The sequence below is a fragment of the Telmatherina bonti genome, assembly GCF_933228915.1.
Source record: "Telmatherina bonti genome assembly, chromosome: 5".
Classification (NCBI taxonomy): Eukaryota; Metazoa; Chordata; class Actinopteri; order Atheriniformes; family Telmatherinidae; genus Telmatherina; species Telmatherina bonti.
Window position 1 is genome coordinate 21,966,596 of NC_136623.1, and position 18,053 is coordinate 21,984,648.

General features: G+C 38.1%; 2 protein-coding genes across 2 annotated transcripts; both read left to right on the forward strand.

Annotated features, from left to right (window-relative positions):
• Nucleotides 1–1,615: 1,615 nt before the first annotated feature.
• gpr20 (G protein-coupled receptor 20) lies at nt 1,616–3,653 on the forward strand (the record flags this gene model as incomplete). Its single annotated transcript, XM_079241096.1, has 6 exons — nt 1,616–1,813; nt 1,899–2,165; nt 2,278–2,522; nt 2,664–2,748; nt 3,186–3,311; nt 3,468–3,653. The coding sequence occupies 6 exons, from the start codon at nt 1,616–1,618 to the stop codon at nt 3,651–3,653; spliced, it is 1,107 nt and encodes a 368-aa protein (XP_079097222.1).
• An 851-nt stretch (nt 3,654–4,504) lies between these two features.
• On the forward strand, nt 4,505–16,097 carry LOC306756368 (solute carrier family 45 member 4-like; the record flags this gene model as incomplete). The annotated part of the gene is made up of 13 exons (XM_079241097.1): nt 4,505–4,639; nt 6,424–6,718; nt 9,449–9,637; nt 9,717–9,896; nt 11,562–12,238; nt 12,440–12,589; nt 12,672–12,920; nt 13,030–13,149; nt 13,383–13,482; nt 13,596–13,676; nt 15,020–15,150; nt 15,486–15,554; nt 15,792–16,097. The coding sequence occupies exons 2-13, from the start codon at nt 6,496–6,498 to the stop codon at nt 16,095–16,097; spliced, it is 2,475 nt and encodes an 824-aa protein (XP_079097223.1). The 5' UTR covers nt 4,505–4,639; nt 6,424–6,495.
• Between the last annotated feature and the right edge of the window lie 1,956 nt (nt 16,098–18,053).

Consider the following 18,053-nt stretch of genomic DNA (forward strand, 5'->3'; position numbering starts at 1 on the left):
ATTTGTCTCATTAGCCTGAATCAGCTCTATTTTTCATCAGTGGGGTGATATTTTGCTAAGAGATGAGTTACGAGCAATGAGCATATGCACGACAATATGCAGAGCATCTAAAAATTTCCTGTCTGAGTTCACACAAGCAATTAAACTGCATTTAGGAATACATGACACGCTGGCCCAGATTTAAGCTGACAGTTACTGAGAGCAATAAGGGATGGAAAAATTGTTTATCTTCATGTGACTTGGCAGTTTTTTTTTACAGCATCTTGGATGTAAAAAGATCCCCTATTAATTTGATTTAATCAACATCCCTTTTGGATCTCCTTTACATTCCTTACTATTTTACATCCAATACTCATGCAAATATATATTTTGCTTCTGTTGTATTGTACCACATACTGTATGTGGTCACTGACTGCCCTCTGCTGACTAATATCCACACTTCCCCCCCCCCCCTCTCTTATTATAAACACAGATATATTGAGCATGTAATGTAACAGAATCATAAAAAGGCGATTTTGTTAGTGAACAAAAAAAATACTGCAAAGGCCACATTCTTTGTTATTCTAACATGATACTTTAAGATTGAATAGATTATGCTCTGTAGTCTTTAGTCTGCCTTACTAGGATAATATGTGGGTGTTTTGTGCCGTGCTTTTTCTCCTGGACATCACCTATTCTATAACTTGGCATATATGGCACTGAAATGAGTTCAGTTGACTTGTTTTTATATTGCCTGTAAATATTAGTAATCATTTATCCATAACCAAACCAATTTAATGCAATTTCACAGTGCTTCTTCTATTTCCAAGGACTTGTCAACTCTCTCATGTGTAAATAAGCACACTCAGTTCAGCATTGAAATCAGGACTGAGTCATGCCAGCCGAAAAGATCCATGTAGGGGGAGTTTGGTCTTGCAGCGCTTTATGAATTATGTATTACTATAACATCATATATAGGCCAGAATTTAGTGAATACGTTTTTCAGCATTTTGTGATAGTTTTAACAAAACTAGTTTTTCTTGTGGAAACAGATCCGCCCATAGCCCGTGAGAAAGCATTGCTATAGAAATAAATAAATGTGATATTATTATAAATAGCTGGGGTAAATAACTTAAATATTGGTTCAAGTGGCTTCTGTGCCAACAGAAACACCCATTTAAAGTTCAGATGTCCAAGCAGAGGAATGAAGAGGCCACTGTGTGTGTATGAGAGACAGATCCTGAATACAAATAAAGGAAACAACTTTATTAACAGGATAAAAAATAAAAAAAAAACACAAGGATTTAGTCCCAAAACTGGTTCTTCTTAAAACTTTGACTGCATTGACTGACAGAGATGCCCGTAAATAGATCTTTTGCTCTAATTATTGGTGGACAAGTAGATAATGTGAGAGAGGTGACTGAATCATGGCCTGTTAACTCAACTCTTTTAAGAGATGTTGAAAACAAGCATGTCATTAGAAATGCAAACTACATGCACAGCAGCTACCAGTTAGTCACTGTAGAAAAGGAAATAAACCCATTTTGTCTTCTTGTGATTTATACTTCAGTACTGACTCACCGTCATCTGTATCATCCTCTTCATTAATGTGGATCAGCATCATCACATCCCCAATATGCTGAAGCACAACAGTTCTGAATCCTGGCTTTTTATAAATGCTTCACTCTCCATCCTGCCGGTGACAGCCAGTCCAGCTACCACAAGTGGCACGGAAGCTAATCTCCAAAGACTGGCACACTTAGATGAAGGCCTCTACAATGACTTCTATGGCCTCTGGATAGCACTTATGATCATAAACTCTATCATTTTCCTGGTAGGAGTACATTTGACATCTAGTCTATTTACGCTTTTGCAACGACGCATCTCTAACTGTCTTTTCCTCTTCCTCTGTATTCCAGGTGGGCATGGTGCTCAACACAGTTGCACTTTATGTTTTTTGTTTTCGCACCAAGCAGAAGACCACCTCGGTGATCTACACCATCAACCTGGCAGTGACTGACCTCTTGGTGAATCTTTCTCTGCCCACTCGCATACTGCTTTATTATAGCGGAGGAGCCTGTGTGACCTGCTCCTACATGCACATCTTCAGCTACTTTGTCAACATGTACTGCAGCATCTTGTTTCTAACCTGTATATGTGTCGACCGTTACCTTGCCATTGTGCAGGTGAGCATTACCTGCAGTTTGGCTTCATAGTTTGCCTTGGTGACTTTTTCTGAAGTCTTTATATCTGATGCTGATATGAGATATTAATCTAGCATTTTTTTCCTCCTTGCAGGTAGAAGCTTCCCGCCGTTGGAGGAACTCTAGTGTTGCAAAATGTGTGTGCATTTCTGTCTGGCTATTTGCTATCGTGGTCACATACTCCTTTCTCTCTACTGCTTTCCAACATACAGGCTGTTGCCTCTCAAAGCTTCTTTTTCTTACAATCACTGAGTTCTTCTTACCCCTCATCATCATTGTGGTTTTCACATTGCGTATTATGTGGGCCCTGGTCGACCGCCGCCTAATGCAGCAGAGCAGGTAACAACAGCAAATAATAAACATGTTCCAGTGACAGACACAACAGCCTTCAATTTATGAATAAAACACTGAGAAATCACTAATCAATGCTTGAGCATTAAAAGCAGTTAATACTATTTCATACTGCTGGTTTTTCTGCAGGGAGAGGAGAAGAAGAGCTGTCCAGCTGCTAACTACTGTGCTGATCATCTTCACAGTCTGTTTCACACCTTTCCACATCAGACAAGTGAGATCAGCAACAAGTTTAACACTTTTCACCCCTTATCTATTGGAATTATTTAGCGTGGCATTGCAAATCCTACACAGTGTATTCTATATTTAAATAATGTTGCCAAAGATGTTGAACAAGGGTCTCCAACTTCGGTCCTTATGAACCACAATCCTGGAGGTTTTGGTGTTTTTCTGGTACAACAAACTTCATTTAAATGAAAAGGTTCTCCAACAACTTGTTTTCATCTTCTGCACCTGTCTGTTAATGAGCCATTGATTTGGGTCACTTGTGTCACAGCGAGGAAACACTAAAACCTGCCAGATGGTAGCTCACGAGAACCGCAGTTGGAGATCCCCGTGCAAGAAGAAAGCAAAGATAAATTTTATTTCAATCCTCTGAATATTTGCAAGGTGATATTAAGAGTTGTTTCTTTGTGTTTTCTTATGTTACAGGTTTTAGTATACTTTTACCCTGAAATGCCACATCATGTGATTGTATACCACCTAACTGTCACTCTCAGTAGTTTGAACAGCTGTATGGATCCTGTCGTCTACTGCTTTGTTACAAATAATTTCCAGGTAAGACTTCCGTTCCTTTCTGACTCTTTTCTTCATCTCCTGCATCTCGACAATCTTCCTCTCTGCCACCTATTTATTTTTCCCTCTAGTCATAATTTATCCATCCATCTTTCATTGGTTACTCAATAAATAATTTACCTCCATTGCTGCCCCCAGGCCACTATGAGACATCTTTTCCGTCGTGCAGAGCCAGAGCAGACCAGTGGTGACATTGTCAGTATGCAGCACAGCTCCAAGGCCTCAGGAGGGACAGCTAACGCCATTGCTAATAATGTGGTTATGATGACCAAGATTGCCACAGCACTGCAGAAGGACAATTTGGGGAAGAATGACACACTATAAAACGGTTCTTACAAAGAGTGCTTTGTTTTGACAAAGGGTGCTTTGCAAATGGGCTCTGCAAAATGTTGACAAATGACAAAACCTTTTTTTGTAATGGTTCAGTACTCTCACCTGAGGACAGACACCCAGCGAAGTCATACATTTTTAAAATAAGTGCCAGCAGATTTTAAAAAAAAGAAAGCCAGCTGGTTCTGAAACCCAACACTATTGCTATATAGTTAAACAGATAAGACAGAGTTAAACAGCAAGATACATTTTTTATCTGCAACAAAATCCCATCATGTTACGAGACTGCCTCATCAAGCTGGATTTCTTCTCTTTTTATGTCTGTGAGAGCTTCTGTTTATTAAATAAATAAGGACTGAGAAACATTACAACTTGTTACAATTTTACAAGAAAACATCACAGTTTTAGGCTTCTTTGACATTGTGCAATGCTTAAATGAATCTTTAAGATGACTGCTACGGACATTGGAGATGACAAAATGTCACACAGCAGTGTTTGTTGTGATGTCTGCTGTGCAGTTTAAAAAGATAGCACAGATGGAGTGCAAATCTTCAAATAAAAATAATAAAGAATGGCATTTTTATGACAGCTTGTGGCACTGCATTCTTTTTATGAAATGTTTATAGTTAAACACAATTGAATTAGAATCTGACAGTCATGGCTCGTCACAGGTCTATAAAGCCTTAATCTATTCTATCTGGTTTCAGTACTGATAAATGATGAGAAATGAAAACGTGGTTTTGCGTAATAAGTCGCTGGGTGGGTACGTTGCTGACGTCATGTTCGTTCCCTCGCGACCACGCCCCTCTCTCATTTTGTTAAAAACCATTGGAAATAGAGGACTGTAGTAAAGCAGATGGTCATTGAAGGTTAGCCGGATTGCTAACCTAATATGCACCTTTTTTTTCGTTGGCACGATAGCGAAACTTGTCGTGTCGCATGGAAATATTTGTGCTGTACCAAGGAAGACTAAAAACCAGGTATATATATACTTTTTTTTTTAAATTATCGGACCTAATTCGCTAAAGTTAGCTACCCAATACATTAGCCATCCTAGCTCGCTAACGTAACATTAGCAAGCCAAACCACAGTCAAAGTAAGGTTGCCATCAACGTGTCCACAGCATGGTGTATTCATTTAGCCTAAAGACATTTCTGTTCCATCCGGCCACAAAGGTAAAAAGTCCAGATAATATCCACGTAATGTGTTTCAAGGTGTGTAGCTCAGGTAAGTTTGGAATGCCTTTCCAGAGAGAAACAAAAAAAGCGTAGCTGGTTTAGTAAGAACCAAGTGCCTCCGTACACCACAGGAACACGCGTTTAATCCTTATGACAGGAGATAAAATGGGCTATTGAGGGATACTTGCAAAGTTTATGTGCAGCTGTTAATATTTGTAACATATGGCACAATAGTTTACCCGTTTCTGTGTGAAGACACTATAAAACTGCAGAATACTGTCTCAGATCTCTGGTTAGATTATATTAAATATTAACAGTAAAGTCACCAGAGTCTGTGTTGTTCACCTTTTTACTTAAGGAGGTGAAAGTAGGACAATATTGGAATACGTAGAGTAAAGATTAGATTAAAAAAAAAAAAAAAAAAACTATTAACCATATCCCTAAATTATAACCCTCAAATCAAGTTAAATCATCCATCTGACATGTATTATCTCAGGTGATATAGTAGCTCTGCCTGCTTATACGGTTGTCACTTATGCAACATCCATAATGTTGTAATAATGGTTTATTTCTTAATGTAACCTGTGTTTCTGCTTCTGATGTCAGTTTTGTTGTGTGAAGATTACAGGATAAGTGGCATCACTGAGTTTAACAAATCAATCATTGACTATAGAAAAATAATTTTATGTTTTGTGCCTTATTGTGTCATAAGAGTCAATGTCATCTTTAATCTCAGTAATTGCATATTTTAGATGTTGAGTTTAGGGGCAGGACATAATTTCTCTAAAACTATGAAGAGTATTTTTTCTCTCATGGGAAAAATGTACCAAAATATTTCTAAACATGGGAACCTTCTGGTATTTGACCCTGCCATCGTCTTTATGAAAAAATGGTAACCCTTTCAAAGGGTTTACTGGACAAAATCCATACAGTATGAACATACAGCTATAGGTTAATTAAAGATGTGCCAATTCAAACTATGAAAATGGTCCCATTTTATATCTTCTCCATGCTTTGATTTTTACCTAACATCTATTTTCCTGCAGGTACTGTAGAAAAGCAACATCCTATCTTTGCCAAGGAATTTCCAGATGTTTTAGCACTGTACTTGCATGGACCTCTAAGAACTGATTCAGCTGTAAAGACTCCAACACCCAATGTTACATATTTAAGTATTTACCTCTGTGCACCACAAACACTGCTACTGGAACTTGTTACCCAATTATTACCCCTCCCCTTCCATCTTTTTTACTCGGCTTAGCTGCTCCTCCCATCTACATACCTTTGGAGCTGCACAGACTTTTTTGCTCTTATATTTATATAATCTTATATAATATTTTGTGTGAGTGCAAGCAGCTGTTAGAGTCCCATCGCTTTCAGTAGATTTTCTAAACCTTGCTGTCTGGTTATATGTAGTCATGTTGCAGCATCAAGAGTTTGGATTATTCATCCCCATATGTTGAAGACTGCTTCATTTCATCTGCTTTGAACTGCTTGCTACAAGGATAGATCAAGATGGAAAATGATGGACATCACATATTTGTTTTGTTTAATATAAAGTATTAAAGTTATTTTGGCATTTACAGGAAAATTCTGCCAACACATTGACTTAAACCAGCCACAGCCTGTTGGATCCTGTGACGTTAAACCAGACTGAAATGGGGGGTGAGGCTGGAGAGAGAGAGGCTTTGGGCCTTACTGAAAACAGAAAAGCCACGCAAGACGCAGAAGACGGTGAAAGCGAGAATGAAGTGTCTGAGGAGCGGGAAGCCGTTCGAATTCCGGTTCACCGCTGGGTAATGCACGCAGCTGTGATGTTTGGACGCGAATTTTGTTATGCCATGGAAACGGCCCTTGTGACACCAGTGCTGCTGCAGATAGGTATGCAAAACACACACAGACTATTAAAGAAATGCGAGAGTGAAGTTGCTGTCTGTTCCTGGCATATTCTGTATAAACTGTCAAGGAGTTTGAGATGAAGAGCTGTTTGAGGTGTGTAAAGTATGCAGAGCAAGTATAAGTAGAACCAGTTTTTACTTCAGTTTGTACATAGAATAAATAGTGAGCCAATGTGCCAATGAATGTAAATATACATTACACTGTTTACTTTATTCACTCGTACCTCAACTTAAAATCTGCAGTTGGATGGTAATTGTTAAAATAGTGTATCAATGTGATGTCAAACTGATGTTGACACAAAATGGAGCCTCATATTTCCCCTGATATAATTGTTTCTTTTCCTAACAATAACATACTGTTAGCTTAGTCTTAACTTTGTTTTACTCTAAAGGTATTTAGTCAATTTTGCTGTCACACACTGATAATGGTAAACTGCATACAAATTTAAAAAAAAAAGAAAAGACAAAAAACGCAAATTGCACGGAGATTACTGATGTGTAAAACATAAAATCAGATATTCTGAAAAATCTTAAAGCAACCAGAATGGAGTTTAGTTTTAAAGTTAGTAATATTGTTAATATAGTAGAAAACACAGAGCATGATATATGCTGCGTAATACATTCTTGTCATACCTAACCTGGGGAAAAGGCCTTTGTTCCATTTCTGCTTCGGTAGCAAACTTGACATCTAGCTGCATACCGTAGCCCCTCAGTGGCTCCTGCTAGAGTTAGCATGACACAGAGGTTCAGAGATCAAATGGCTGATGGACTGAAAGTCAGACTCCACTGTGTCTGGTGTCACTTCACTACGCTTTCCCATTTAGAGCAATATGGATACCTTTTGGATAACCAACTAAATCACTAAGCAGGCTCAACTACTCTAATGCTGGCAGTGAACCAGTAACAACATACTCGTAGCTAGGGAATTAGTTCATGTTGATCATCCAATTTACTGACCCTAACAGTTGACTACGTGAAATTATGTGTCTAAAATAACTGAACAATTGACACTACTTATTTTGGGTGAAGCACTTTTGTGGATTACTGATATCAGGATGGGAATTTTTTTTCCCCTTTTGGTGTTTTTCTCAAGTCTTTAAATTCAGTGCTGCAAAATCTTGTGATGCCACCTTCAGGAATGTTAACATGTTTAGCTAAAATGATGTTAACTTGCAAGTTGTGCATAGCTGATGCAAAGGTTGTGGCCTTTGTCAAACGCAACACGTCAGAACTAACAGCACAGAAAATGTGGTTCATTTGTATTGTTGTATAGTTTTGTATTAACTTCCAGATAAGTATTTCTGTAGTTATTGTTACAGTGGTAGATAGGACTTTTACCACAGACAAGCAGCTCTGGATAGTATGACGATATGCTTCTGTACTGATAGAAATGTAAAACACAGTCTCATGCTCTTTTGTTATAAAAGATGAGGAACAATGATTAAATCATATTGTCTTAAGTGTCCAAACTTGGGGAAAAAAACTATTTAAAATCATTTTAAAACTAACAACTCAAACACAAATGAAGTACCCCGCTTTCTTTTTTTGATGGCTTGCACAGCAAAATCAAATCAAAGGTGACTCAAAACATGTGATTGTCAGTCAAGGTAGAGGACTGTAAGTACTACAACAAACTCAAATATTACTCATTGTTAGTTTTACCTTCTTACAACACAAATGTACAAAGATTGTGTCAAACCTTTGCTGAAGACTAACCGGTGGAGTTGTGCATATAACAAATAATAGTTATGTTTACAAATGCCATTAGTCACTGGAAACAAAACTGATTGCTCTTCCTCTGTCATTCTGGATGATCCGGACAAACAGAGTCCCACTCATATGTCTCCAAAGGGGACTTATATGTCCTGCTTCAAGCCCACTTAAGAATAAAAATAGGAAGGGCAGATGGAAAGCAAGATATTTCTGCCTCTGTGAGAAAGTAATGTTCTGTTATGTTGACTTACAGAAAAAATATGACATGAGCAGATTAAGAGAGTTACATGTTCCTCTGCCAGCCAACACACATTATAATAAAATAAATAAAATGAATGTGATAAAATGAAGAGATTTTAAAAACAAAACTTTTGAGTTTACTTCTTTGTTAGAGGAGTCAAATATCTCCCTATAGGAGAAGTGGTTGCTTTTATTACCAAAGCCATGGGCAAGGGTAGGTGGCTCTTCACTCAGCAAATATTGGTTTGCAAGAGCAGTAATGTCCTTTTGATTTGATAAATTGCACAACCAGTAATACTTTGCTTGGAAAGGAAACAATACAAAAGCTTCTTTGCCCCAACCTTAAACTCTGGCAGTCATTCTGACAAGTCTTTGCCTGACAAATATTCCAGCAGCTTGCCTTCAAGTTTTTCTAAACAGTCTGGTAGATGAGTATTTAATTGCAGAAAAGGATTAAACAAATTGGCGTAATTGTGTTTCACATGCATCTTTTTTGTTTGTCATCAATTTAGAAATACAAGCAAGACTCCAGCCTTTTAAGATTACAAAAAACATTAAAGCATTAATGTTGTATTTCAGCGTTTTGTCAAAAGAAACTGAGACTTATAAGAAAAAAGGCAGTTTCATCCCATCTCTTTACTAAGAACTAAAATTTAAGATTTGTGTTCCAAAAATTGCAAAACGTAACTATTAACTGTGCATTAATCTTGCCTGTAATATAAATGAATTTATTGAAATTAATCTTCTTTGTGTTTTCCAGGACTGCCTGAGCAGTATTACAGTTTAACTTGGTTTCTCAGTCCTATCTTGGGCCTGATTTTCACACCAGTCATTGGCTCAGCTAGTGACCGCTGTACTCTGCGGTGGGGTCGAAGAAGACCCTTCATTCTTGCTCTGTGTTTTGGCGTGCTGATTGGAGTGGCTCTGTTTTTGAATGGATCATTGATTGGTGAGTATGTCTAAGAAAAAAAAGCGCACCTCCTCTGTATTTGCAGTTTAAGCCCGCCTGGTAACTTGTTTTCCTTCAGGCCTTTCCATTGGTGACAGCCCGAACAAGCAGCCAATTGGCATTGTTCTTACTGTCCTCGGCGTTGTAGTTCTGGACTTCAGTGCTGATGCTTCCGAGGGACCAATCAGAGCATACCTTCTTGATGTTGCTGACACTGAGGAACAGGATAAGGCCCTGAATATTCATGGTCTTTCTGCTGGTAGGAGATTGCTCACAAAGCAACTGCAAGTTGTTTGCATGTGCACACCTTCAAAAACTAAAGATTATTTAATGAACCTTTTTCACCTTGTACTTCTTGTCTTTTTTGCATGTTACTTTTGCTGTTACTGTTGATCTAATCAAATCTACATAAGTCTGTTTATTCTGTCTGTAGCCCAGAGTTAATATTTTTCCTTTTGATCAGACTTTCACTGCCAGGTAACAGTTTGACTTCCTAGCTTCACACACTAACAGGCAGTGAAAACCTCTATTGTGACACAGTTCTGTAAGCCATGATTGCTACACAAAAGGGTGTAGCAAAGCCAAAACAAAAGCCCATGCAAAGAGATAGTAAGACACATGAAAAAGATTTAAAGCAGATTTTTTTCACTCTTAATAATGGTGTGATTTAAAATTTTATGTTGTTTAAATAATGTAAGAACTTTATTTTATTTGTAATTAACAAATGTGAGCTTTTGTATGCAGTTTATAGTACTTTTTTGTACACTTAAGCTGTGATGAAATATCTGAGACTTGCTTAAAGTACTTTACAACTTTCTTTAAACAAAACTCTGATTTTTAAAGCTTTTGATGATTGCAACTGGTTTTAGGATTTTGAGTGAGCAACTCAACTCTGCTTTCCCCTCTTTCTCGAAAATTGGATTTAATGAGATTTGAACAACAACTTGTACCTACTTGGCTGATATGAATTAAGACATAAAATGCATAAAATACTTCCTGAAGCATACATGACCTAGCTTAAGAGCTAATCTTAGTATAAAAAGCAACTCGGTGTCACACTCATCTTAATGAGAGACAATACCTGACTGGCAGTTTTCATCTCATTCATTCATTCATTCATTATCCTAACCGCTTAGTCAGATTAAGGGTTGCGGAGAAACTGGAGCCTATCCTAGCAGTCTTTGGGCAAAAGGCAGGGTACACCCTGGACAGCTCATCTGCAGTTTGACATCAGACAGCCGATATTTACCTTTCTTTTAGGTAAAATCTCGTGTGTTGAATTGGTTGAGGTTGTGATGAGAATTAGTAAGTTACAGCAATGCAAAAAGCTACATGAAGAGGTTGAACTTTGGGTAAAACAGAGGTGTCCAGCTCCGGTCCTCGAGGACCACAATCCTGCAGGTTTTCTGTGTATCCGCACTCCAACACACCTGACTCAAACTAATCAGTCATTGTGCAGAACTTCATAGGCTGTTGGATCCAGTTAACGGAAGCCAGGTATGTTGGAACAGGGATACATAGAAAAGTTGGAGAAGAGCAGTCCTTGAGGACCGGCTTTGGACACCCATGGGGTAAAGCAAATGCATCGTAATTTGAAGGAGATAAGCATGAGAAGGTGGGGAACTTTGTAGTCGGAGCTGTAAGAGTGATGTACTTCCTTTAAACACTGAACAACTCACTGAAAGGGTCCCCAAACAAAGAGCCAGAATTGGGTTTTTAGTGAGTTTTTGACTTGCATGTGTCTTTATACTCTTTAAGTCTCTTCTCAAACACTTTTATACTGTAGTTTGTCACTTTAAGAAATCTTCAGTTTTGCCACACACACATAAATCTCACTGCACTCACAAGTAACACAGTAATGCCATTTTTATACACCCTTACAAACAACATGGCAACAATAACCCTCATATACCTGTCTCTCTAGGGCTCGGAGGAGCAGTGGGTTACATGCTGGGAGGCCTTGACTGGACTGACACACCTCTTGGCAGAGCATTTAAATCACAAGAACAAGTCCTTTTCCTGTTTGCAGGAATAATCTTCATTATTTCTGTTACACTGCACATGCTCAGTATCCCTGAGCGACCTTGCGCTTCATCCAACCAGCTTAAAGACTCAGAAGGTGGAGAATCCATCAGCCAAGTGTATTTGAAGCCAGCTGGCAACACGGCACCTTTTCTAGATGCAATTGTGGAGGAAGATGCTTTCACACAAGCCCCATCTCGAGAGGACAACGAATCAGATACAGAGAAAAGAGAATTGGACTTCCTCGCTGTTGACAGAGTACGGAGTAAAAGCGATTCTGTTTTAGCCATGCCCGATGCCACAGTTGAGTTGGATCCTGACCTCAATATAGAGCCACAGGTTTTCTTGCCAGATGCACACTTTCCTCTAGAAATACATGGAGACCTAGAAGATGCTTTTAAGCCATCAGACCACAGTCCTGAGTCCTCATCTCCTGCTGCTGAGCCCCCCTCATTTACCGGTCGGGGGGTGATCATCGAGTCTACTAATACAATTTTAACTGAAATTACAAATGCAATAAATGGTCAGGCATCTTTGGGTCAGAGCAGCCCTGCCTCGGAGGATGCACATCTTAAACAGGTGAAACCATCTGCAACAGAAACATGTTTGTCAAATCATTTTGAGACTGCGGTCATTGTTTTATCAGATGTTAAGCTTTTTGCTAATTTTATGTGAATGACAAATAAAACTCTTTAAAGACAGAAAAGATTTGTACTCTTTCAGACAGGAAGTTCCTTGGTTTCCATCCTGACCTTCAGTGTGTACGTCTGTGCTTTCTAGCAGGTTAAAGCCATCAATGGTGTCAACGCCAGCTCGCCACCTTCTAATGATTCCAAATGTAACAAAAAGCACGCTGCCGCCAAGTCAGGGAACCACCTTGGTAGTTCTTCAGTTTCATCTCGGCTACCCCCACCAACCTTCTACAGACAAGTAAAATTAATTGACCACTAGTGTGTTTTTTTAAATATATATATCGAAATAAGGTTGATAAACATCAATCTTTTCTGTTCAGCCCTCCTTCACGTTTTCTTATTATGGACGAGTGGGATCCCAACGCTGGAGACTTCGACACACAAAACCTTCAAGCCATCGGCCAATCACCACATCGAGGAGTCTGAATGATCTGCGAGACATTAAGCGGCTCGCACCCAGGCGACCGTTCCAGTGGTCTGTTAGCAGTCTGTCCTCGGAGAGCTCCAGCAGTGAGGGAGGACCGGACGAGGGTACAACCGTGCAACTACTTTGGCTGTCCATGTTTAAGGTAAAGTAAATGGAAAATCTGAGCGTTTCCTATTTTATGTGCTGTTGGAGATTAACAAACCAACCTGATGTTTAATCATCTTTTTTATATTCATTTTTCTCCATCCCAGATGCCGAGGCAACTCTGGAGGTTATGTGTGTGTCACCTCCTTACATGGTTCTCCATCATAGCTCAAGCTGTGTTTTACACTGATTTCATGGGACAAGTTATCTTTGAGGGTGACCCTACGGTACATGCATGCATATTTTTTTGAATCGCATCACTGAAACATCTGACATTTTTAATTTTTTGTGTGTGTGTGCGTGTGCGTGCGCGCACGTGTACGTGTACCAAAGAGAATACAAAGCAAGGGCGCACACATGTCATGTTACACACAGTTATTCATAGTTAGAGACTAAGTGTTAATGATTCCATCAAGTCTGGGTTGAAATAATTCTGAAATTTTGTTGTCTTTTTTTTTAGGCACCAGCTAATTCCACAGACCTACAAAATTATCACAAAGGAGTTCAGATGGGCTGCTGGGGACTCGTGGTCTATGCTGCTACAGCTGCTGTCTGCTCTAGTAAAATGCGTCTATCGTTTCTATATTTAACAGTTACAGTAGAAGATGGAGTTGAGCCTCTTCTTCCTTTTCTTGCCCTCTTCCCAAAAGTTCAATCATTTTTCTCCATTCAGCCATTCTTCAGAAGTCTTTGGATAATTTCGATCTGAGCATTAAGGTCATCTACATCATCGGTACTCTGGGGTTCTCAATTGGTGAGTTTATTTTCGAGCATATTACAATAGATTTTTCTGTCATGTACAGTGATGCTTGAACGTTTTATATGTGAATTTATATTTCTACATATATGAGCTATATCATGGGGGGCTGGTAAACAGTGTTGACTGTTTACTACAGTAGCACTAAAAGGGAAAACCCAATACCAATTTGTATGTTTTCCTACATCATGGAAATAACAGGGTGCTGCAATAAGCAGTTTGTGCTGCTAGATGATGCCATGTTACACTGGACTTTGTAGAAAAACGATTTATATCAGTTCTTTTATATTTTTAACTTATTTGACCAAGATTGCATCTCTGTGAGGGGCAAAAGGATGTGAACTTTTAGGATTGGAACTTAATTTGAAAAAAAGGTTGACTCTATCTGGGATAAAATCAGGAATGAGTGGTGAATTTAGAAATTAGGTTCAGAGCCCGATGTTAACAACTTTTTTATGAAAGTGTGCCTCAGAGTGTTTTTTTTAAAAATTTTTTTATTGCATGAAAGTTATTTTATTTATATAAAAAGACATGTTTAAAAAGAAAATCTCCTTAAATTACTTTTAAATTCAAACTCCACCAAAAAAAAATGATAATGGATTGCATATGTATGAAGTAGATTCTATTAGTTTTTTATCCTCTCAGAGAATGATCAACAGGAACGACCACTCCAAGACCAAAGGTTATAGAAATCTGTGAGGTCCCGAAGAAAACCAAGTTAACTTGAAAGCAACTAAAGCCCTCTATCACTTTGGCAAATAATATTGTTCAAATTAAAAAGACACTGAACAAGTGTATGTATGGCGAAGTTACAAAAAAAGCTGCTATGTTTTTAAAAGGACATTCTTGCCCATTTCTGTACTAAGGATCACTCTGATAAACCAAAAGCAATGCTGTAAATGCTTATGGTTGGATGATAGATTTTAGTAAAATGTGGAGAGAGAAAAAAATGTTCCAGCAGGTCTGAGTTTTAGCATCTGAAGCAGGACAGGCAAGATGTCAGAACACCTACATTTTTTGAGTTGATCTCAATCAACACTAATAACAAAGCGAAATAACATTTTAAGAAGAATATAGTCAAAGTTTTGAAATATCCAAATCAAAGTGCTGACATTTCATGCAATGCATATTTTAGAGAAAAGCTAAAGATCATATGTGGAAACTTACCATCATCTCAGATGTGAACAATTCATTGCAGAGGAATCAACTAAAACTCCTCTGGGCTCGTGTTTATGCATAAACACCAAACATTGTAAAGGTTTCACAAACGTTCACGCATCACAGAGGTTGTTCAAAGTCTGAATCCATTTACTCACAAAATGTGTTATCCCTCGTTTAAGGAACTGCAATCATGGCAATCTTCCCCAATGTTTATGTTGCCATGGTGATGATTAGTAGCATGGGAATTATCTCCATGAGTATCTCCTACTGTCCCTATGCATTACTCGGGCAGTACCATGAGATCAAAGAGGTACATTCACACACACATATTTGTGATGCACATTAGAAATGATTATGATTATGATTCATCCTTTATTTTTACTCTTAAACTAAGACTTTGACCAATTAAAAGCTTTGATTTTTATTTTAAGCTGGACTAGGTTATGAGGTAATTCTGCTATGTTTGTTTTCCTGATATACAGTAGCAATCTTATACAATCTTAGTCAATCCTTAGATTGTGTTTTCACTAAATATTTGAGTGTTATTTTTCAGATTAGTCAGCTTGTTTTTAACACTAAAAGTATGTGACGGCAAAAACGTGAAAGATGTCATTAAGGTTACAGTTTTTTTTGTTTCTTCCTCAGTACATCCACCACAGTCCAGCCAACACTCGAAGAGGTTTTGGGATAGATTGCGCCATATTATCTTGCCAGGTCAGTTTTGACTATGTTTTCATTTTCCGGCCAAACCAATGTCCTGTTTGCTGTAAACTTTAACTGAACCAGTTTTTGCTACTCCACATCAGCAACATAAAGCATTAGAAATGAGCAATATTTAAACTGGAGCAGGATCAGTTTTGTTTGAAGAGATAAGTTGGTCAATAGGATTGTCATAATAATTGATGAATGTGAACCTCTGGTTACAGTTTTTTTTTTTTTTTCCCCCTCTAGGTTTATATTAGCCAGATCTTGGTAGCGTCAGCCCTCGGATCTGTGGTGGATGCAGTTGGTAGTGTTCGTGTCATTCCAGTTGTGGCCTCCGTGGGGGCCTTCCTCGGTTTCCTCACTGCCTGTTTCCTAATCATTTACCCTGAGAATGAGCCCAGCAACTCTGAGTCGGACCAGGACTCGAGTGGTTTACCTGAAGAGCAGGATAAGAATGGAGAAAGGACTGGTGAACAGACACTGGCTCTACTGGACTCTTCAGACAGAGTTGGTTTAAAGAAGTCAGACACTCCTTCTGATTTCCAAGCATGAAGCTCATCAACCAAAGGAGGATTAGAGCAGCATGTGGCATACATAGCCTGTCTGTTAGTCTGTGCCTTTTAGAGAAGCAAAGATGAGAAAAAAGGTAAAAGCTGACAGAAAGTTGACGTTCCATCTACAGAAATCTGGGCAGTGCATTTAGACAGATTATTTTCCTGCAGTGTAAGCCTGAATAGAAGAAGCCATGTCATTTTCAGGTCGCTCTTCTTCTACTGCCACTACCTCAACCAAAACAAATAGATGCTTAGCTGCTTAAGCAACAACAAAAAAAAGCCATTAAAACACAAAAGTAACATTTATCAAACCATTTCAGATGTGGTTGAAAGAATTAAATCCAGACTACTAAATTGAAGATTTAATGTTCAGACATGAAAAGCACTCAGCACTTTGTTTCAATTCTAAACAGTGCTATCACACTGAAGCTGGCAAGTCAAATATGTGACATTTTACTTAATGAGAGCTGCTTCAAAACTGCTGAATGACAATCATAATGCTGTGTGGGGTTTAGGGTAAATGTAGGTTAAATACAGATGGAAATAGTTCTAATTCTGAATGGTATTCTTTGACATTTTTTATTATACAGTGCCAGAAAATGAAGAAGAGTTCAGGTAAAGCCTTCTAAGTTTATTATATAAATAAACAAAAGCTAATTTTATTCACAGTCAATGCCTTGTCTGCAGAAAGAAGTGCCATTTTATTCTTGCCTTGACAAAAATACCACAGTTCAGGTCACATCTTTATTTATCAAAATTCTAAGACATTGAGGAAATATTGTCACGAATGAATATTTTGGGCACAACCGAACCTCCAAATTATTCTTGTTTATGTTTATGTTTTCAGATTACCAACCATTAGCAGTGTCTCATGCAAATACTAAGTGCTAGTTAATGCCTTGGAAATTTATTCTTGAGGAGTTTTAGATTTCATAATCACATTGTAGAGTGGCATTTTTCCCAAATCTATAGATTAAATTAATTGAAAATGTCAGATAAGTTCATGATGAAAGTCATTTGGCACATTTGTCCCTTTTTATAAGTAGAAATACTGACTTTAAGGGAATTAGTGGTAGAATTGTTTTATATTTTTCATTAGAACATCACCTTTTCCTTCCTGTACATGTTAAGAGTCCTGTAATTATCCTCTGGCAGCTGTTAATCTTTATCCTGTTTTATGGACACTGTGTAAGTGGAACAATAGTTCAGTGAGATTTCAGTTTACCTCAGCATAATAGCTCGAGAGACAGCAGAGGGCCAAGTGAGAATTGCAGCAACCATTGACTGACATGCAAGTTATTGGCAGTGTCATAAAAAGAGTGAATTGTCCGCAGTGTAACCAGCTGAAGACTTTAGTATGTGAGCACTCATCCTCAGAAGAGCTTTCAAACTGTTGGGAAAACCTGCATGAGAAAGGGAAAGGAGGACGACTCTATGCAAGACCTGCAGATAACCTGCGCCAGACTTGAATTTTTCCCTGACTGGGGTGTCACAACCAAGTTAATCTTTAAAAAGTCTCAGGAAGTTCTCCATCTACTTTCCTTAAAAAGAGAATATCCTTTCAGCTCACAATGGTACCAAACCTAAAAAAAGAAAAGAAAAAGAAAGAGAAGTTTTTTTTCAGCACCTTGAGTGACTTGAGTATGTTTTGTTGGTTAGTTTTTTTTTCTAACTTCCTGGTTGTGAACCAGTCTAAGGTTCTTAAAGCTTTTTACTATCTACATATCAAGTATCTGTAAATTATAATAGTATTTTTCCACACTTTTGTAAAGTCTGAAGAGATTCACCCATTTTTTATTTTGTTTATTCAGACTGAGAAATGGAAACAAGGGTTCTGTTCCTGTTAGTTTTTAGCTGGGTTCTATCATCACTTTGCAGCTGATTGAAATGTTTCAGATGTTTAAATCACACCAGGAAGATTCCTTGTAAGTGCTAAACTGTTTTAGAAGATGCC